Here is a 21,283-nt window from a genome sequence, read left to right on the forward strand (position 1 = left end):
ACAATGGAGAATTATAATCCGTTATTTCTCCAGCAATTAGTGCCTCTTTTATTTTTTCAAATTGAAGAATCGTCTGAAGTTGTTTCTAATTTGGTTAAAACCTTTGATCAATTCAATATTAAAGATGCTATATGGGATAATTCCATTATCAAAAATAGACTCCTGAATATTAAATATAGAATTAAAGTAATTGAAGCACCTGAATATCAATTGCCCGAAGGAGCCAAAAGGAAGACGAACGAAGATGAACATTCCATTATTTCACCATTTAATACGAAGTCTGATCTTTTCCCCAATGGTATATTATCTGAAAAATGGTTTAAGAAGTATATAGAAGATCTTCCATTTGCTAGTATAGTAACTTTTAAGTTGGGTCAGGCTATAGAGAATGATGATGAATTGGCAGAACGAATTAATTCATTGAAGAATGCATATCAAGAGAGCCGTGTTAATCTTGTTGTTATAATCGTTTCGGACTCGGAAGATATTAATGCTGATGACGATCGGATCAATAAATTACGACAAGCTACCGGCCTTCCAAAATTGACCGGTTTGATATACTTGAATACATGTCCTGATACAGTCCGTCGTGATTCCGAGATATTGGTTTCAAGCATACTATCTAACTTGAAATCTGTCGCAGTGGATTTCTATTCAAGCATAGAGAATAAAGTTAAACAACGTCACAAGAAATATTATTCTTGCCCTTCCACTTCAAATATCGATACTAAAATAGAACTTACACCTATGTTTCTTGAAACCCGTAACCTTATTAAACAAGGAATACTTCATCAATTGTCACATCCACATAATTTAGAATCAAGTTTGAAGTTTCTCGAATATGCATACCAGGATATGATTGAATTATCAAGGGACAGTTTTGCCAACTTGATCAATGAAGACTCGGTTTCTCGCCACGATTTACTATTATATGAACAATTTCGAACTTTTATTGATGTTATTGCATTCCATATTGTCAGAGGTTATTTATCATTAGAGGAGCCAATTTCGGCCTTGAAAAAACATAAAGCCCATATTATCAATGTGCTTGATATTCTTGGTGGCAATAATGGCGACAATAATAATTGGGTATCGATTCAGTACCAATGGCTAGCTGAATTGATGAAGTTAGTACCGATATCAATTTTGAATTCGTTAAATATAAAAGGCTACAAAAAGAAATCTAAAAATTCCAAAGTATTTAAGATATTTGGAGGTGTGCAGTTTCATGAAACTCATGACTATGATTTAATAACAAGTCCAGAATTCGTATTCTTAAAGTCAGCCGAATATTGTACTGAAAGCTCTGGTAAGAAGAATGCGCTTAAATATTTAAGTGACTCAAGAGACTTGGAGACTGTCTCAAAGCGGAAAATTATGCTTCTATTAAATGCAAAAGAATGCTTACAAAATGACGGTTCTCTTAGTAGTTCATCTGATGGACATAGTAATCTTCAAAGTATGGATCAATACATTAGTTGGTTAATTGCATACGAATATTCAAAGTTGTCAGATGAAGATTCATTAGCCAAAGTGATCGAATACTATGAGCTATGTTTATCTGAAGCCCAGTTTGGAGACAGTAGAATTTCTGAGATTGTACTTCAAAATTTATTGAAGCACTATTCAAATAGCAAGAATTCTAAGAAGGCTTTAAGTACCATTTTAAGACTATCGTCTAATCCATTTACAAGCGGCAATTTGCACTCCCAAATTAATATAAACGGATTTGATTCAAATACAATTGACTTACATGATTTGGATGGTAAGGGCATTAAATTAGTTGATGCCGATGCTTTGCTTCTTAGCGAGAACTACGAAAAAGTAGGACCTAATGAATGTTCACTATATGAGTCCTGTGTTTGTCAAATAACCTTCAAGCCTCTCATATACCTTCAGCATTTGAAAGCGCTTCTTTCAGAAGGACACGATGATACTCAAGTCCGCTTATCAATTAAAAAATGTGAAGTGAAGTTCGTTAAACAGGGTGAAACATCTGGCTCGAGTGCGTATAAGGATGTCGTCATGGTACAGAACCTGATCCTATCATCTGATTTCTTGCAAAATATTGAAGTGAATGAGAACGGAAATACATTGGATGGAGAATTCAACATAATGTTTTCTGATTCTGATGACGAGAATGCTTGTAAGGTTTTACAGTTTTCACAGGTTTCTCAAAAGGCTGGATCATATATGATAGGATCTATTGGTTTAGATATCGAAATCAACGTATCATCTAACGAAAAGGAATTAAAATTAACCAGAAAAGATAAAATCGCTATAGATGATGAGAATTTAGCAAACGTTTCGCACCATAAATGGATGTACTCTGGCACAGCTGACTCTAAGCTACAAAAAAAAGCCGTTAGGTTGTATAGCCAATCCCCTCATGTAATTAGGGTTTTACCCTTGAAGCCAGACGTGACAATTACAATGAAATCTTCAGTTGCAAATCCAATCATTGTGGGTGAAAGGATTTCGATCCCATTTCGGATTCAATACAAGAGTCCTAAGAATCAAAAAGTTTCCTATAAAAAAATTCTGTTAGCACCGAAAGTCAAGATAATTTCTGATGGACAAGACCAGGGGTTTATTTCCCCGTTAACCACTCAAGTTAATTGGGACGAATTGAAAGATGACGAGCCGTTGAGTTTGAAATCGTTAGTTTCAAGCGACGAGGAGTCTAAAACCCATAACTTGAACATCAGTATTCTCAATTCGTCCATCAATGGCGATGATAATGCCATTGCTCTGAATAACATGTTTAGAGTGTCGATCGATCTCAAGACACTAGTAAGCGAAGAAGGGGATGATAATCACGATGATGATAGCTTAGCGATATATGATACGGCTGACTACACACTACCAGTTATTAGTAGCCCATTCGATTGCAAATTTAGCATTAGTCCAAGGTATAGAAATGAGGATACGGCTGATATGCCGTGTCCATTTATTCTTTCACCAGATTCTGAAGATTCAAGTTCTCATGACAAGGTGAGTAATTATTCGATGCCTATTGCTACGAGATTATGGATGGGAAAGCTATCGTTAGTGGATAATCTTGCTCAAACTAATGAAGACAACAAGCTTCAAATTGAAGAGGCAAAGTTTAGTATTAAATCCAAAAATTCCGAACTAGTTGTCGAAACAGTGGACCTGGAGACGATAAGCAAGAATAGCATAACTCAGTTATTTACTACTAGAAGTAAAAACGGTTTCTCGCATCGAAATGTGATGGTTAATGCTTCTGTGAATATCAAATGGAAGCGAGAAGACAGCGACAGTATAAGCGAATTCAAGAGCATCGAATGGCAGATAGTGTTACCATTATCTGACCCACGAGTATTGTTAGCATTGGAATTCAAAGACACCAACATGGCCAAATTCAAATACATCATTGAAAATCCTACACCCAGAATCTTCATGTTCACCACCCAATTGAGCACGGATGAGATCAATGACGACATCGAATGGCAATTCGATGACGACAGAAACGTCGTGCCATTGAGGCAGTCCGCATTCCCCGTATTACCGTTCAACAGAAATATCATTGAGTTCTATGCCAAGCTCACCAATAACACGAGCCAACGCCTCATCGCACTCCCACAATTCAAAGTCTACGATGTCCACTACAAAGTCACATTGCCCACGCTTGCCGTGTGTGAAAACGTCGTGGTCAAAAATAACAATTCACTCTACTGGCAGCTCAACGACCACGCCTCGGCCTCATCTTCTCACTAAACATATATTCATATATAGATTTGTATATACCCATTTAGCACTCTAATTGACGTTCAACAATTCAACGTCGAAGAGCAAAGTAGCGTTAGGTGGAATCAAACCTGGGAATCCTCTGTCGCCGTAAGCCTCATGGCCTGGAATCGACAACTTAGCACGAGATCCAACCGACAATTTAGGGATACCAGTGTCCCATCCAACAATTACTTGACCAACACCAATTGTGCATTGGAATGGCTTACCTCTGTCACGCGAAGAGTCAAACTTCTTACCGTTTTCTAAGGTACCGGTGTAGTGAATGGTGACTAAATCACCTGGCTTTGGGAAGGTCTTTCCATCACCTTCTTGCAAAATTTCAACTTGAGTAGTAGCAGGAGCGGACATTTTTAACGAATTGGATAAAGATCTAGCTTGATTTAAGTAACTCGTAGAAAATCTAGTATTAAATTTAGGATATCCAACGGTTTGTTTGATAAAATTTAAACTAGAAGGACGACAAACAAACATTTAGAGGATCAATTGCCGTTGACAAAGGAAAGTCGGCAAGGAGAAAGCAAGATTTATGAGGTTTGATTATATACAGGTCACTAACAAAAAAGAATTCTGTGAATGATAACAAAGGAAACATCAAATAGCAAGTAGATAACCGTTAATATCGTTAAAGCATAGGTGTTATGGATAAATAAGGGAATATCATGGGATCAAGTGATGTAAAAATTGAGATTGACCGTACTTCTACGGGAGGAACGTTCACAAATTACGACATAATTAAAGGCACGGTCCGGTTGATAGTGACAAATTCGATTACGCTTAATTATATTCAGGTGAAGCTCGAGGGGGTTTCGAAATCACAGCTCAGTATTCCTCGGGAACGACGGGACACTGGTAGACGTGATAGGGGGAGAAAAGATCGAGATAAGAAGGAGAAGTTGCTCCAAGATGTGCACAAAGCGTTGTATGATACGGTGATTGTTTTCCCGCCAGACAATGTTAGACAGGTTTCGCAAGCGAAAGACTTTACGTTGACGCCGGGAAATTACAGCTATCCATTTGAATTCAAGCTTCCGTTGAACAATTCGTGTGTACAGCTTCAAGGGATCACGAACAAGGTGCTGTTCAACAAGAAGAATTTTGATTTGATCATCAACAATGGGAACTTCAATGCCAATACGATCAAGAATATGGCCCAGCAATACAATCAGCCGACTAAAGGAGGTGCTGTATCGCAAAAACAGCGCGATTACCATATTGTGAGCCAGCTTCCGCCGTCGTTGAGTGGGTTGGGTGAGTTTGCTAGTATCAAGTACTACGTAAAGGTGACATGCAAGCGTTCATCATTTTTGAAGACAAATTTGCGGTCTGTAGACCCTTTCATATTCTTGCCGTTGGATTTGGATAGCCATAACCAGCCGTTGGTCCACGGGGGAGATTATGAAGAATATAGAGAAGTTTTTGTGAGGAAAGAAATGATGTTTTCGGATAGAATTCCGGAGATTGTGGGCCTTGTAGTGCCTCCAGAGAAGAAACCACTTCCGCAAACTCCTACGACATCGGCTTCGGCGTCTCGAAAAGGGTTTTTGCTGCGGTTCATGAACGCTCCTTCCACTGCACCTAGTGGTATATCTAGTTCACTGGCAACCCGCAATAAGAAAGACCTTGTGGGCGTAGAGTTCAAAGATGTTCCATTTTCGTTTGAAGTGAGGTTCAGGCACCCCGCCTTTTTGATTCCCACCAAGGCTCCATCGTTCAAGTTGTATTTCGTTTCGAACCTAAAGCCATCACGGTACTCGTTGGCGCAATACGGAAAGCCCGACGAAAGTAATGGGCTTGGTGTCATATATTTACAGAAGTTGATAATTGAACTAACCTCCACCACGGTCATATCGGTACTAGAGACCGATGGATCCCTCCTGGACATTCACAAGGCCAAACACGTCGACAATATCAACATATGCAACAACGCATACCAGAACCTAAAGTTCGACTTGAAGAATTGCAGACGTCTGAAGTCGTCGTCCGCGACCAGCGCCAATGCCACGCTCAAGGATGTGTACGAGCTCGAGATTCCCAGAAAGTATTACGACAACTGCGTGTTGCCCGACTATTTGTCGCCGTCCTTCAAGACGTGCAACATCTCGCGTTCGTACCGACTCTCCATCGTGGCGGCCATTTCATGCGAGAAGATATCGAACCCCACCAACGCCAGCGAAGTCGAACGTAAGGTGCAATATGTCGACCTCCAATGCCCTGACATCAAGGTGTTGAGTGGCTTGAATATGACAAGCACCCTCCATTCCAATGCCTCGGGAACTAGCTTGCCCAGCAAGATAAACGACTCTCCAAGACCCTCATACCCATTCCCGGGAGACGAAAAAACCCAAGGCTCCTTCTCATCAGAAGTAACCCCCACACTCCCCCAGAGACCCGTGTTCCCACCCGAAAAGCGCAAGCAATCAACCTCCTCCGACGTTGTCTCCTACGATGACGACTCCTCTGACCCCCAGCCATTGCCCACCTACGATGATGTTGTCAGAGAAAGCTCCTACCAGGACAATAGCGAACATTTGCGAGCAAGACGCCGCTACCAACAACACGAACAGTACTACAATAACCTAGACGATACCTGAATGCCTGGCCTTACCTGGTAAGTGCATGGCTGATGCTTTACCTACTCTATGTCTACTATATCATGATTATATAATATACAGAGGTAGTGCGTTTCACAAATCTTGTCGGGACGAAATTTCACGGCCAGTGAAAAATTGTTCTCAAATCCACTAGTAGACATATTTAGAGGCAATTCTATCCATCTATTTATTCTAATACATTTAATCGATAAACGCATATAAAATGTCCGGAATGGATAACACTACCAACTTCTTTGCTAGGAATAGAACAGCCATTGCGCTTACCGCTTTAGCGGGAGTTTCCGCCGCTGGAGCTTACTACTATTACAGTCAGCAACAATTAGGAAAGAGTGATTCACAATCAGACTCGAGCTCGAAAAAAAAGAAGAAGAAGTCTAAGAAGAAGGCTAAGAACGGTGAAGGTGAATCAGGAGCATCTGCCAGTGACAGCACCGAAAAGAGCGTGAGCTCGGGTGAAAAATTGTACCCAGTTGATGCGAAGGGAGTTCCACAGATCGGGGACGACGCCGTCGCTAAATTGTCGGAAAAAGAAAAAGATGAGTGGGCAATTGCATTGAAGGAGGACGGTAACACCGAATTCAAGAACAAGAAGTACGACGAAGCGATTGTGTACTACTCGGCAGCATTAAAGTTGAAAACTGATCCGGTATTTTTTTCCAACAGATCTGCTTGTTACGCCGCGTTAAACGACCATGAGAACGTCATCAAGGATACCACCGAGGCGATCAAGATAAAGCCAGACTACACTAAGTGTGTGTTGCGTCGTGCAACCTCGTACGAAATCTTGGAAAAGTACACCGATGCTATGTTTGACTTGACTGCTTTGACTATCTACGGTGGTTTCAGCAACAAGTCTGTCGAGCAAGTTTTAGAAAGAGTGTTGAAGAAGCATTCTGTTAAGATTGTCGAAGCAAACTTGAAGAACAGAACTCTTGAATTGCCATCGGCATCCACAATCGGTTCTTTCTTTGGCGCCTTCGTCCCAGAAACTAACCCTGAAGGTTTAAGCGAATCATCTGAAGGTTCTGACAAGTTCTTGTTTGACGCTTTAGCTAACATTAACTCCAACACCCAAGAAGGTTACGAAAAGGCCGACACCTTGTTCAACCAAGCTGTTGAAGCTTATAACATTGAAGAATTGACCAACAAGTCTGATGCCGCTGCTAAGGCTTCAATTGCTTTAGAATACTCGGCTGCCATCAAATTCTTGAAGAATGACCCAACTGCTGCTGCTTCTGATATCGCCAAGGCTATGGCTTTAAAACCAAGACCAAGAACTTACATCTTTAGAGCTTTAATCAATGCTGATAAGGCCTCTTTCGCTGAAGCCATTAGTGACTTCGAAGAAGCCAAGCGTATCAATCCTAAGTTCCCTGATACTTTCTACCACTTAGGTCAATTATACTATCTTACCGGTGATTTGCAAAAGGCTGAAGAAAACTTCACCTTAGCTAAGGACTTGAATCCAAATAATGTTTACGCTCATATCCAATTAGCTTGTATCACTTACAAGAATGGTGATATTAAGGCTGCTGAAGACAAATTCACTGAAGCCAAGTTGAAGTTCCCTACTTCTCCAGAAATTCCTAATTACTATGGTGAAATCTTAGCTGATCGTGGTGACATTCAAGCTGCATGTAAGCAATTTGATACCGCTGCTAGATTGCAAACTGCTTTACCAACTTACTCAGTTGGTGCTTTACCATTGATTAACAAAGCAACTTTGATTTCCAGAGAAAGCTTAGAAAGAATGGATGAATCCGAAAAATTATTAACCGATGCGTGTGAATTAGATCCAAAGTCTGAATTAGCAAGAATTTCCTTAGCTCAAATCAAATTACAAAAGGAACAAGTCGATGAGGCTATTGTCTTATTCGAAGAGTCTTCAAACTTAGCTAGAACCATCGAAGAAAAGGTTCAAGCCACTTCGTTTGCTGAAGCTACTAAGATGCAAAAGAGAATCAAGAATGATCCAATCTTAACCAAAAAGATTGAAGAAGTTATGAGAAAATCAATGATGTAAAATTATTAGTTTAGCTTCTGTCAACCTTAAAAATTGCTTATCTTTCGAAATTATACTGAGCTACAAACTGTTCAGAATTCGATACTCCCATGCAAATTCATAATTCAATCGGTTTGATTTTGATGATTTATATGTATATAACCTTTTCTTATATTATTATCTAAGTATTATAAATTTATAAATACTTTTTACCACCGTGTAGATATTTGTGGCTAAAGTTGCGAGCGCTATTTATACATCAAGATTAAATTGTTAAAACTTCACATCCAGCTGATTAAATTACTAGCGTCACTTGTTGTTTGTTATATTGAAAGGTACTAATGAGTGATAAAACTTGATCGAGTATTAGTGGAAATTTAGAAATATTAATGAAATCGATATTAAGATCCATTGTAGGATCACCGAAACAAAGTCATTACGATCCAAAATTGAACTTACTGTTTGACTTATCATATATAACTCCTCAAATAATTGTTTGTTCGGGTCCGGTTACCAATTATTTACAAACATTCTACAGACACTCCGTTGAAGACTTAGTCAAATTTTTGACTGCAAACCACGATTCTCATTGGCATATATGGAACCTAAGAGGAGAGGAACCAGGGTATGAAAGTAAGGATGTTATGTCTAAAGTTAGTCATTTTCCGTTTCCTGATCATCAACCGCCCACTATAGGAATATTTATTGAAAGTACTAAAGAAATAGATACGTTTTTAAGCCAATCCACTAAGAATGTTGCGGTTCTTCATTGTAAATCAGGTAAAGGAAGGTCAGGTACCATTTGCTGCTCATATTTGATTTATAAGAGCTTAAATCTACAACTGAAGATATGTCCACTTGAAGCAATAGAATTATATACTCAGAAGAGAATGAGGCCCAGTGCTGGAGATGGTGTGTCAATACTATCTCAAAGAAGATATCTTGAGTACTGGTTTGAATACTTGAATATTACACCCGACTTGAAAGAGATCTATCATGGGTTCACGAAAAATGAATCAATGTTTGATCTGAAGAAATCTTGCATTACAATGATAAGAATAAATAATCTTAAACCTTCAGATGATATTAAAACCAGCTGCTTAGAGTTAGATTTAATTCTTGAGACCTACGTCAAACGGCAAGATTACCCCAATGGAGTCCAAACTAAGCATGTGTACCAAGTTAATTCTTCGGACATACGAAAACAAAATATGAATAATGTCATTGTTATTCCTGGAAACCCAATATACATTTCTGACTTGAAGGATGTAAGAATATCAGTCAAGCATTGGTGTTTCTCTTGGTTTAATGTATTTTTCGAAACTTTGCATTCGAATAGTACGAATATTTTTGCCATTGATTCCATACTGGACGATAGATTCATCAAAGGACAGTATACCTTGCAGTGGGAAATTTTAGATGGCTTTAAGGGTACTCATCAAAAAGGTATGAAGTTGTTTGAAAGTTTGGATATATGCTGGAGATTGTACTATTAACAAGATTAATATACTATTTACTACATATCATAAATATTTATATAAATTGAATTCGATAGTTAGTTTACCCACCACGCTTTTCGTTATCCACCTCGAGCCAAATTTCTTTCAACACATCTTCAACCATGTTCATGGCTTTTGAATTTTCATCCAACTTGACGATATTACCGGATTTTCCTAGAGTATAAGGCTTCGCTAACCTAATTTCATCAAATAGTATGATATCAGAACCTTGCCATTTAACATTATCGATTCCATACAACTTGAAAAACTTCTCAAAGATTTTAATTGCAATTGGTGATGCCTTTGGATTGTTAATTAATAGACTATTCTTGTAGTTCTTAATTGAATCGTTCAAATTAGCTTCAATCTCATTTATTGGAACCCTTGCTACATTTGTGTTGTTCTTATGATGTGGATTTTGATTCTTTTTAGGAAATGGAGGTAATACCTGGATAGTCTTGATATATGCTGTATTGATGAATCTGAAAGTCTCTGGCTTTACATTATTCTTACCACTACCAGTTTTCAACGCTAGAAGTTCATTGGATGGGGAATATGCATATATGGTACCTGTAATTGACTGGTCTAAAAGTGTAGTCACTTTGACTTTCAAGTTTATGATTTGATCTAAATTATTCATGTGTAATGCAAATGTAATGTTATTAATTTTAAATGAGAACAAACGAGTAATCAAAACAAGATAAAAATATTTTATGTAAAATTATGTAGATGCTGACTTGATTAGTTGTTAAAACAATCCTTAGATCTATCTGCTAGAGGTTGTTATCCCAGTATATACTAATGCTTATAACTATTAGTATCTTGAAAAATTTTGGTCCATAAATATAATCACGTGAGTTTATTGAATTATAGATTACATTTGGCCATTAGAAAGCACCAACAATGGTAAGGTTGTCATACAATTGGTCTTCTCGTGGATCTTGCAGTCTAGTACTAGATAACCAATGACCATATGTTGGTATCTTAATAATGTTGGCCATCTCTTCTGTCATAAATGGAAGAATCATCAAGAAGGTCATATCCTGTATGTAGATCCTCATGTATATCAAGTGTAATTAGTACCATACAAATAGCTAGGAAAGTACCCAATACGGTCATAATCCTTATTCAAGAATGGCTATGCAAGATGAACTTATTCTGATTGACCAGCTCGAGGACCAGCTTATTGATAATCCGGATGCATCCACGAAAAAGGAGTTGTATGATACATCGCTAGATGAAACATTTCAGAAGAAGTTGAATGCAAGAGCTGAACAGATCGCCAATCAGAATAATGATGAAGATAACGAAGATGATGCTCAAGGGAGGTCGATAGCGAACAATTACCTGTTTCTAGTCACTAAGACGCATCTAGCTTATGATTATCGTGACTATGGAAGCTTGGAGAATGAATTGAGTGAATGGTTTGCATTCAATGATTTCAGTGTGTTAGGAGGATTGCAGCGAATTCTGGAGACGTATGATAATCATAAACATCGCCTAGATATCAGTGATATAGAATTGGTGGAGAAATGTATTTCGAAAGTTGAATCTCAAGATGGAAAGTCATTAGAGTCATTGGTTTACTTTGCACTCGGAAAATATAGGCATTGCAATGACAAGGAAAAGCAATTGCATTCGATTAATGATAACTGCAAGGTGTTATTTGAAATGGGGTTATTTGAGAAGTTGACTCTGATATTACAAACATTCATTGCTGGAAGAATAGAGTCTGATTCTAAAGATGTGCATCACTTAACATTGTCAAAAAATCTGGAATCAAGGTACTTCAAAGCATTGACATTATTTTATTTCATGATAAATGTGATACTCGAAGACGACGATCTCGTTAATTTGAGAAAGTTACGTGAATCCCTTGCAAAATCTGATATACTTTCTGATTTTATTCGATTTATCGAGCACTGGAAATGGAACCATAATAGATCATATCGGGCCAGGTATTTATTCATGATAGTGTGGAAATTGATTCTAATAGAAATGGGAGATAGCTCCCATTTATCTAAGGTAAATGACTTTTTGATCGATATGCATGGAATAGTAAATAAAAGAGGTAAGGATATACCATCAAATAAGCTAACTTGTTCTCCGCTAGATTATTTCACGTTCAGAGAAGACTTGACGGATAGATTTCCGTTGTATAAAGATGATGAAGCAAAGCTGCTTTCAAAAAGAGATATATATGAATTCAGCGCCCTCAAAGAAGCTCTAGAAGAAGATAATAAATCAATTGATAACGAATACCAGTATTTCATGTCCATGAATAGTCATTCCAATTCGTTGTCAAACTTACTTGAAAATCCAAGACCGAATAAATCGCATACAATTCTTAGTCAATTGCCTGCGCAGACGGTACATATTGCAACACCAGTTCCATCACCACCTTCAGCTCCATCAGATTACATGTCTGGTGGTGAAAAGATACGGAAACTGTATCAAACTAACCAGGGTATGCCATTCATTTATCCAAAGACCAACGAAGCAGAAGTTCCTTACGCTATAAAAGAGGCCAGTGATATCTTGAAGAATTCGGTCTATGAAAGTTACTCAAATAAACAACTATGGAATGAAAGACAGAAATTCATGATCCAAGAAAGAGGTTTTATCGATGAATATGATGACGATAAGTCATATCAATTTGACGAATTTGAATATAGTGATGACTTATTTGAGAAATACCCAGACAGAAAGGATGAGATTCATTCTCTCTTGAGGGTTGAATCCTTCTATAAAAAGAATCTTTGTAGGTTCCATTCGTTGGTTCTGATATTAATTGAAACTATGAAGTCGAACAAACTAGACTACAGCTTGAATTTTGCTGAATGGGAATTGAATCCGGAAAGTTCTCACTTCAATAATGATAAAAATGTCGACATGAAATCAAAAGCCAAAATTGATTTTGTCTTGATGCAGCAACTAGAGGTGGTGAAAATTAAGGAGATTACATTAAAGGCTACGAGTAGTATAATAAACCTCCTACTAAAATGGTTTAAAACCAGTAATGTTTTGAAATATTACTATTTTTCATCCATATTATTTGACGATCAATATTTCAATGTATTGTTTGAATACATGACTAGGGCGTTCAATAATAGTGACCTTCAAGAATTCTACAATAATAAGGATGGAAAAGATGACCATGATAACGTTGTCGAGTATGAAATATTGATAAACCAAAACCAACTAATGAATCCACAGATTAAATTGCCCAGATTTGAATTTTTCAATAACTGTTGCAATGACTATCCTAACGATCATAAATACGAATTCATAAACAAAACGTCGATACAGAAATTACCCAATGAAATTGATTCCAATAATATTAGTAACATAACCATCAAAAGATTCAACGAAAACTTCTGCTTTATTTTGGTGAATTTGCTCAACATCACCAACAAAGTCTTGATCAAAAACCTTACTCAGAGAATCTTCACCTTAAATGAATTGAAACCAACTGAACTATTCAAAATCGTCTTGCTTAATTATGATAACGAATTTATTAACAAGCCGATTCTAAAAATATTGAAAAAATTAATACCATATCAAGGAAGGAAATGGAAGTCGATTAATATGGATTTAATTTCCAAAATATACCTTAATTGCAGACTAGGACTCAGAGATAACTGGTTAAGCGGAAAGGATTTAGAGAATGATTTCAATAACTCATTTGATCAAGAAATTGCTTTACGAGCATTATTACAATTTTACAATATCAAAAATTATCCTCTTCAAATGGAAAGTCTTGGTTACCAAATTTCGACAGAAGAGATACCAAATATCAACTTAGATGACAATTTGGAGAACTTTGATGTATGATTATTATAGGCAATATTTTTCAACCATGTTATAGTGTGTAATTGACATAAATATATAGTACTAGTAGTGTTATTACCATTTTGAAAAGTTTTGACGATTTTCGACTTCCGATACTTTGGAATGCTTGACAAAGCTTTAGAAAGAGCAATACATTAGATAAATACAATATAATAATAAAACAAAATGGTTAAATTAACTCAAATTGACGACGAGTCTGCTACTAGATTTGATCAAGGTCCAGCAGCTACCCACGCAGCAAAAGAAGAAACTTTCAGTGATAGTGAAGCTTCCGATTCAGATTCCGACATAGATGACGATTTCGACTTTGAAAATGAAACTCTTCTTGATAGAATTGTTGCATTGAAAGATGTTATTCCACCACAACATAGAACTCAAATTGTTTCTGCCGGTGAGACTATCAAAGATACATTATATTCTGGTTTCAGCAAATCTGGTAACTTATTGTGGACCTTGACATCTTCCGCTTTATTGCTTGGTGTTCCATTATCTTTAGCCATCTTAGCCGAAACACAATTACAAGAAATGGAAAAAGAAATGTCTTTACAACAATCAGCACAAGATGTGTTAGCCCCAGGCTCTGAAGAAGCTTTCAAGAGCACTGAAAAGCCAGCCACTGCCTAATCAAAGATTATTCAAAAACCTTGTATATAAAGAATTGAAACTTCTCTATCATATTTTTATTCCTTCATTATTCATTCGTTATTTATGGATTATCCAATGAATTATATACTTCGAAATGTACAAAAATATACTATGTTGATGCAGTAGATTTTATTAAGAGCAAGGATAACTATTGATCTAATCTAAATAAATACCAAATGGATTAGGCCTCTAAGCTCTCTTATGCTTTATAGTTAAAGCATAGATATCCAAATAGGAAGTAATTTCACTAATAATTTCAGTGATAAAAAACGCATGGATGCCTAGGGTGACTCCACAACCTAACCAACTGACCGCACCCAAGACCTTGTAGTAGTCGTAGCCATAAACACTAATCAGTACTTTGGCTAAAAATAACTGTACGAGTGGCATGAACATTGGATATTGAACCATTGGGAAATATTGCAACGTCAAGTGAGCCAAAATAATTCTACCGACTGAAAATGCAATGGAACAACCAATGGAAATCACCAATGGAAAGCCAAATTGCGAAATGATTTCTGGATATAATACGACGAACAAAACAATGGTGGCATAATACCCAAAGAATGGTATCAAACCTTTGTATGCTTCCAAGGTGACAGTCTTCGCCTTTGACGAATCACCAGCATGTTCAGAGGCGTACTTCTTGTTAACGTTAGCCATGGCCGACGAGATGTTAAAGTACAACGAGCCCAAGCCAAGAACAACAATGATACTCGAGCTATCGAGAACATAATTGTCACTATAGCCAATAGAGCTCAAGTCGAGTTCAAGCAACTTGATAGACCACAACTCACGCCCAAAGATCCCCGTCAAGATAAAGCACACGCAAATCATCAAAATACCCTCAACTGGTCCACTGAACTCCGACAAATACAAAGTATGAGTGTGATATTCTTCCCAGGTCGAAGTGTAGAAATTGCATACAGATGCAAACTGCGCGATAAGAAACAACCAACCGTACCCCAAGTTGAACACCGATCCAAATACAATCGTGCCCAATGTGGTATTGATGGCGTCAACAGAATGATCAAACAACTCTCCCAATGGCCCACTTTGCCCTGTTCTTCTCGCATGACACCCGTCACAACCGTCAAACGTCTGGTACATGAACAACCCAAACGCATAGAAGAAATAGCACCATCTAGGTGACGCTTCATCCAAAAACGGATCGTAGTAAAACACACACAACAAGTTTAATAAAATAAACCCTAAACCAAGCAATGTCACAGCGTTGGGCGCCATTGAAAGTGGAAAAATCTCCACAAAGGAGTTCCACCATTTTTTCAAGATAAACTTCGAAATAATCGAATGATCCTCCGCAGAGTACTTGTAGAGTTTCAAATTCTCTAATTTGTTTCCATCAATGAAAAGTCCCATGTTCTAATACGTACACAACCTGTTCTTACTCCAATTGACGCCAGCTCTTTCTAAATTTTGTTTGCTTTATATATTCTGACTCTATATGTATCGTGAAAAAATCGATATTCAGGATCACCACACGTGCAAATGATTTTCCATGTGACTTCGGAGAATATTTTCGGAAACGTCATGGGTTCGACTTTCCCCTGTGCGTGTTTGACTTTTTTTTTCATCTCCCCCCTTTCCCGCGTCGCACTTCGCACTTCGCATTTGGTTCTTCATGTCAACACCTCCACCATGTTATCATACACTTTATTATACGCCAACCAAACGACCTCTTTTGTGTCGACCCAGGATTAATATCTATATATTCTCGTCACCATCACTGAAAAATGACTGTCTAACTTCTGTTCAATATCGGACCGTTACATTTTCTACTCGATCTTAATACTCAGCCAAGAACTCACGAAACGTCTGAGCAGCTATGCGGCTGGTCTATTGTTCGTAAAATAATTATGTAATTACGTACCATTGTTTGATTAGTCGCCGTCATGACTTTATTTACACGTTGTCGGGAAATAGTGGTCAATCCGCCCATCTCGTATGTATGTTATAAGCCCGCTAAAGGGTCTATGCAAGACGCAGTATGTACGGTCTGCTCCATGACCAAATCTCAGGTGTGTTTTACCATGAAGGCATGATAAAGCATAACTGCATTCTATCCGATGTACGGTCCACTGCAGCATATATGTACGGACATAAATTCATGACTGGCATTGGTGGATAATAAGTCAATCCAGTGAGTTGACAAGCGATGCATGAAGCATTGAGTCATTAGTAGACGTTCGTTATCAGCCTTGAAGCGTAGCTCGACGCAAATGTGGAACAAGTGCCGGTTATGGTCGGTGATACCTTCAAACGTATAATGTATAAATAGACAGGGTATTCCTTGTTAGGGAATCAGATATTTATTTCATAACAAGAATATTTGTGTACACAACAATTACACAATTGATTTCAAATAATTGTTTTAATAATAAATAATTCTTTTAAACGTATACAGATAGTATATTATACAAGCTAAAATGTCGGTGCAATCAGCAGAATCTTTTGATCCAGATAATTACAAGAGACAAAACGGTGGTCCAAGTCAATTGAGACAGGATAATTATGAGGCCGAACCACAGTTTCAAAAACCGGCCCCAGTAGTGAACCACGAACCAGGAGTGAAGCCAGAAATGGTTATGAAAAATTTTGCCAAAAAATATGAAACTCCAAAGGCCAGTGGATACCAATCGTTTATCAGTGGGCTTGGGTCGATGTTTGGTACATGTGGGGCTTATTGTTGTCTTTGTAGCAACCCATATAAGGAAGTGCAACAAGGTGAAGTTGGGTTAGTGCAAACATTCGGTGCTTTATCGAGAACTGTTGAGCCAGGTCTTACCTACGTGAACACTTGGTCCGAGAAGTTGACCCGAGTGAATATTAAGGTGATCATTCGTGAAATACCTGCACAACGTTGTTTCACTAAAGATAATGTGAGTGTGGTAATTACTTCCGTGGTGTACTATAACATCATTGACCCACAAAAGGCCATCTACTCGATTTCGGACATCCACAATGCTATCATTGAAAGAACCCAGACAACTTTGAGAGATGTAATTGGGTGTAGAGTGTTACAAGACGTGGTTGAAAAGAGAGAAGAGATTGCTGAATCGATCGAGGGTGTTATTGCCAAGACTGCATTCGATTGGGGTGTCAATATTGAATCTATTTTGATCAAGGACTTGCAATTACAAGAAAAGGTCCAAGCTTCGTTATCCATGGCTGCTGAAGCCAAGAGAATTGGTGAAGGTAAGATCATTAATGCTAAGGCTGAAGTTGAAAGTGCCAAGTTAATGAGAAAGGCTGCTGATATCTTGGCATCGAAGCCAGCTATGCAAATTAGATATTTGGATGCCATGCAAAACATGGCCAAGTCGCCAGGTTCAAGAGTTATTTTCATGCCATCCGCGCAAGAAATTGAAAAGATGGCCGGCTCCAATGTGTCAACCGGACCCGGTGAAATTACCAACCCCAGAAGCTTAGAAGAAGACGTCGATTGGACATCGAATAACCCAACTGGTCCAGCTCCTCGTACTCAAAGACAACAACATGTTGACACTTTGGCATTGCAGGAGGCTATGAGAGAAGATTAATTTTAATTCATCAGTGCATTGATTATAGTTCTACAATTATAGTTCTACATTACCTATTTTTTCATTGTTAATTTATTCATTGTTAATTTATTCATTTGTCATTCATTTATTCATAGTAATTTAACTATCATATCTATTCCAATATCGCTTCTTATAATCTCGAATATCATCTGGGGTAATCTTACTCTTGATTAGATTTTTCAACTTGTCTAGCAACTGATTTCCTTCCTTTTTGTTTGTTTTATAATTCATTATATTCGTATTAAATTTTCGTGTAGCTCTCATAGGTTCATTGAATTTATTTTTTCCTGAAAATATATTCGTCTCCTCATGCACTATATTCGTATCTTCTTGACTATCTTCCTTGTTTGCTATAATACTTCGAGGAGTGTCATTTGGATCACCTCGTCTCTCTCTAGATTGCAAAAGTTTCGAATAAAATTGTGCATTATTGGGTTCCTCATCTTCAACACGCTCTTCCTCCTTCATTCTCAAAAATTCCTCCTTTTGTTTCTTGTAATCCTCACTTTCAAACACCACAGCATCTTTATTTTCTTCTATTTGCTTGCTGTTGTACTCTTGTCTTGATAGTATGCGATCTTTTTCTCGTTGCTTTTTCGAATCTAACAACTTATTGATATATTTCAGTCCTTCAACTTTTTTTCTCGGCACATTTTTAGAATCTGGCTCCTCTATCTGGGATATTATTTCAACCATGTCTGTCTTATTGTCACCTGCTAATTGCTTCGCTATCTTCTGTGATTTGGCTTGAATAGATTTTTCAAAGTTCATTTCTTCCGTTTCTGATTCACTACTGCTTTCATCTTCGCCATTATTAAACCCAAATCCATTGGCTCGTGCTTTCTTTATGACCGGCTTATTACCTGGTGCTTTTCTTTTCAAATTGATGTTCATACTGTCCAATCTCTAGATTATATCATTTAAAAATAAGCATTCTCTAATATAATTTTACGTGCGCACATATTTGATGCTAGATAAAATTAGTTCATTATCGACAATTGTATTTATATCAACCCACGGGATTTCTACCATTAAAACCTACAATCACCCTCCTAGTCTCAAGGTTTTGTTCGACAGTAAAAATTGTATATTATGAATGGTTCAGGTTTTGATTGGCTAAATATAGCATCAAATAGTGAGAGTGGATCGAACTCTCCGGCACCGCCCGTCTCTTTTGGGTTCAACAGCAACAGTGATCTTAATTCCAGAAATAATGATGGGCCGTTTGATAGATCTAATAATGGTAATTCATACAAGTATTCCAATGCACTGGCGGATCAGTTGTCTTATTCGTCACCGTCGTATCCTAATAATCAGGGCAATATGGGAAAATATGAGGATGATGAACCTAGTATACCACTATCGTTAACTGCTCAGGAATTAACGTTAGAAGAATCTAAAACATATATGAGATGGTATAGTGATATACTAGCTCGAACAAATTCGAGGACAGTATCAATGAATGACGTGTTCAGTTTTTTACATAACTTTAAGATTTCAGATTCGATAAAGGACAAATTACGAAAATTATTCAATAAGATATTACATTCTATAAACATTGGGGAGTTTTTTGCATTACTAAGATTGATCTCGCATGCTTTGAATGAGTTGGAACCCAGTCGGAAGTTAATCAAAGTGCAAACTTCAGTACCCACACCCCCTTCAATTTTAAGTAAGAAAAGGCAAAGTGACGATGATGATGAAAGCAGCGATAACGATAACGATAATGATTCCTTACTACCAGAGGAACAAGATGAAAGCAAGCCGTTGGATTTGGACAGTTTTACCCAATTCATGTTGACAGGGGAGAGGCCAGGAGAGGTCAATCATAAAAAGAAGAAATCGAAGAAGGCAAAATCAGTTAAATTTTCTGATCAAATTGTAACTGATATCCATGATTCCGTGATACTAAACTCGCCTATTCCTTCTCCTCAACCTCAACTGATCGATTATTCGTTGCCAATGGATCAATTGTTAGGAAGAATCAACCAATCACAATCGGCGCAGCAGCCTGCCCATCAAAACGATGAAGAGGAGCGTGAAATTTTGAAAGACATGGAATCCCAAATAAATCATTTTCAAAATTTACATTCTGTTGATACTGCATCAATAGATGGTGTTCCGGCAAATATTCATTTCCACGATGGCTACAGTCAGGATAACTTATTGGCATCTAACAATACCGACCCAGCACAGATGGCTAGATTTTTCAGCCCATCACCTCAGCCTGACCAACAGCAACTGCGTGAATATTTAAAGCCCAATATGACTGGACCTGCGCAGATGGCTAGATATTTCAGTCCGTCTCCCCAACCAGATCAGCAAAATCAACAGCAGCAGTCATATTTAAAGCCTAATATGACTGGGCCTGCCCAAATATCTCAAATGTATAATAGAGACTCCATTGATAATAGAAATGATGAAGCTACTTCACCAATGCCGCTTGTTTCAGATCCAAGCGATATGGCCAAGTTATTTGCTCCAGACAGTTCGGATACTGAATCGACACCTAAGATATCATTACAATCATTCACGAACCAAATGACAGGTAATACATTATCTAACACGCTTCAAAACTCGCGGGTTGCAGATAACGGATCGCCATCAAAAATAGGTACATCATATAATAACCGATCGTTACCTCCACCTCCTGTCCCAAACAATAGAAGATCAAGGTCAGTATCTTCGCCAACTCCAAGAAATAGTTCCCCTGCATTTCAGCTGTCTACCAATAATGATACGAATTATACCACCAACCATCTAGGCATCATGAACAACTATTCGGCACCACTTCCACCCCCAAGATCTCCTCCATCAAATAGCCCAACTAACGGGACGAATAGCAAGAGGCCAGTACCTCCCCCACCTCCTCCATCAAGGAAAAGGAACACATCGACAAGTATGAACAATATGGCATCCAACTCTCCTACCCCTCCACTACCACCCAAGGTGTCTTTGAACGGTCAGATACAAGAAGACGGGACGTCAGGAATGTATGCCAATAACTCCAATAATGATAGTACCGCCAATATATTAGACGACTTGAAAGCATTACAGGAGGAAGTTGATAAAATTCGAAACATGACTGGTGGGTTCTAGTCATCTTTTGTTTCTAGTATACTTTTATAAACTGTATAGAATGTCACATACACGCTAGTACATTTCAATCAGCTTTTCACAATTTATAAGATGTAGCAAAGTCTGGTCGACCTAACAAGCGCTAATGGCATCTTCGAAAGAATTTTTCTCAAAACTTGTGGTCTAGAATAACATCTCTATAGTTTATATATCAAAACAATTTTTGGAACGGTCTGCACC

At 37.8% G+C, this 21,283-nt stretch overlaps 12 protein-coding genes across 12 annotated transcripts; 8 read left to right on the plus strand and 4 right to left on the minus strand. All coding sequences in view use genetic code 12, as the record gives it.

The window, feature by feature from the left end:
- Window positions 1-3: 3 nt before the first annotated feature.
- Window positions 4-3,741, plus strand: DEHA2B06028g (DEHA2B06028p; the record flags this gene model as incomplete). Its single annotated transcript, XM_457223.1, has 1 exon — window positions 4-3,741. One exon carries the CDS (start codon window positions 4-6, stop codon window positions 3,739-3,741), a length of 3,738 nt encoding a protein of 1,245 aa, XP_457223.2.
- A 42-nt stretch (window positions 3,742-3,783) lies between these two features.
- DEHA2B06050g (DEHA2B06050p) lies at window positions 3,784-4,245 on the minus strand (the record flags this gene model as incomplete). The annotated part of the gene is made up of 1 exon (XM_457224.2): window positions 3,784-4,245. One exon carries the CDS (start codon window positions 4,243-4,245, stop codon window positions 3,784-3,786), a length of 462 nt encoding a protein of 153 aa, XP_457224.2.
- A 188-nt stretch (window positions 4,246-4,433) lies between these two features.
- DEHA2B06072g (DEHA2B06072p) lies at window positions 4,434-6,365 on the plus strand (the record flags this gene model as incomplete). Its single annotated transcript, XM_457225.1, has 1 exon — window positions 4,434-6,365. One exon carries the CDS (start codon window positions 4,434-4,436, stop codon window positions 6,363-6,365), a length of 1,932 nt encoding a protein of 643 aa, XP_457225.2.
- A 223-nt stretch (window positions 6,366-6,588) lies between these two features.
- Window positions 6,589-8,409, plus strand: DEHA2B06094g (DEHA2B06094p; the record flags this gene model as incomplete). The annotated part of the gene is made up of 1 exon (XM_457226.1): window positions 6,589-8,409. One exon carries the CDS (start codon window positions 6,589-6,591, stop codon window positions 8,407-8,409), a length of 1,821 nt encoding a protein of 606 aa, XP_457226.1.
- A 368-nt stretch (window positions 8,410-8,777) lies between these two features.
- Window positions 8,778-9,884, plus strand: DEHA2B06116g (DEHA2B06116p; the record flags this gene model as incomplete). The annotated part of the gene is made up of 1 exon (XM_457227.1): window positions 8,778-9,884. One exon carries the CDS (start codon window positions 8,778-8,780, stop codon window positions 9,882-9,884), a length of 1,107 nt encoding a protein of 368 aa, XP_457227.2.
- A 64-nt stretch (window positions 9,885-9,948) lies between these two features.
- On the minus strand, window positions 9,949-10,527 carry DEHA2B06138g (DEHA2B06138p; the record flags this gene model as incomplete). Its single annotated transcript, XM_457228.1, has 1 exon — window positions 9,949-10,527. The coding sequence occupies one exon, from the start codon at window positions 10,525-10,527 to the stop codon at window positions 9,949-9,951; it is 579 nt and encodes a 192-aa protein (XP_457228.1).
- Window positions 10,528-11,021: 494 nt separating this feature from the next.
- DEHA2B06160g (DEHA2B06160p) lies at window positions 11,022-13,721 on the plus strand (the record flags this gene model as incomplete). Its single annotated transcript, XM_002770038.1, has 1 exon — window positions 11,022-13,721. The coding sequence occupies one exon, from the start codon at window positions 11,022-11,024 to the stop codon at window positions 13,719-13,721; it is 2,700 nt and encodes an 899-aa protein (XP_002770084.1).
- A 183-nt stretch (window positions 13,722-13,904) lies between these two features.
- DEHA2B06182g (DEHA2B06182p) lies at window positions 13,905-14,363 on the plus strand (the record flags this gene model as incomplete). Its single annotated transcript, XM_457229.1, has 1 exon — window positions 13,905-14,363. One exon carries the CDS (start codon window positions 13,905-13,907, stop codon window positions 14,361-14,363), a length of 459 nt encoding a protein of 152 aa, XP_457229.1.
- A 210-nt stretch (window positions 14,364-14,573) lies between these two features.
- Window positions 14,574-15,764, minus strand: DEHA2B06204g (DEHA2B06204p; the record flags this gene model as incomplete). Its single annotated transcript, XM_457230.1, has 1 exon — window positions 14,574-15,764. The coding sequence occupies one exon, from the start codon at window positions 15,762-15,764 to the stop codon at window positions 14,574-14,576; it is 1,191 nt and encodes a 396-aa protein (XP_457230.2).
- A 1,067-nt stretch (window positions 15,765-16,831) lies between these two features.
- DEHA2B06226g (DEHA2B06226p) lies at window positions 16,832-17,944 on the plus strand (the record flags this gene model as incomplete). The annotated part of the gene is made up of 1 exon (XM_457231.1): window positions 16,832-17,944. One exon carries the CDS (start codon window positions 16,832-16,834, stop codon window positions 17,942-17,944), a length of 1,113 nt encoding a protein of 370 aa, XP_457231.1.
- A 120-nt stretch (window positions 17,945-18,064) lies between these two features.
- DEHA2B06248g (DEHA2B06248p) lies at window positions 18,065-18,859 on the minus strand (the record flags this gene model as incomplete). Its single annotated transcript, XM_457232.1, has 1 exon — window positions 18,065-18,859. The coding sequence occupies one exon, from the start codon at window positions 18,857-18,859 to the stop codon at window positions 18,065-18,067; it is 795 nt and encodes a 264-aa protein (XP_457232.2).
- Window positions 18,860-19,057: 198 nt separating this feature from the next.
- On the plus strand, window positions 19,058-21,064 carry DEHA2B06270g (DEHA2B06270p; the record flags this gene model as incomplete). Its single annotated transcript, XM_457233.1, has 1 exon — window positions 19,058-21,064. The coding sequence occupies one exon, from the start codon at window positions 19,058-19,060 to the stop codon at window positions 21,062-21,064; it is 2,007 nt and encodes a 668-aa protein (XP_457233.2).
- Window positions 21,065-21,283: the final 219 nt, after the last annotated feature.

The sequence above is a fragment of the Debaryomyces hansenii genome, assembly GCF_000006445.2.
Source record: "Debaryomyces hansenii CBS767 chromosome B complete sequence".
NCBI classification, from domain to species: domain Eukaryota; kingdom Fungi; phylum Ascomycota; class Pichiomycetes; order Serinales; family Debaryomycetaceae; genus Debaryomyces; species Debaryomyces hansenii.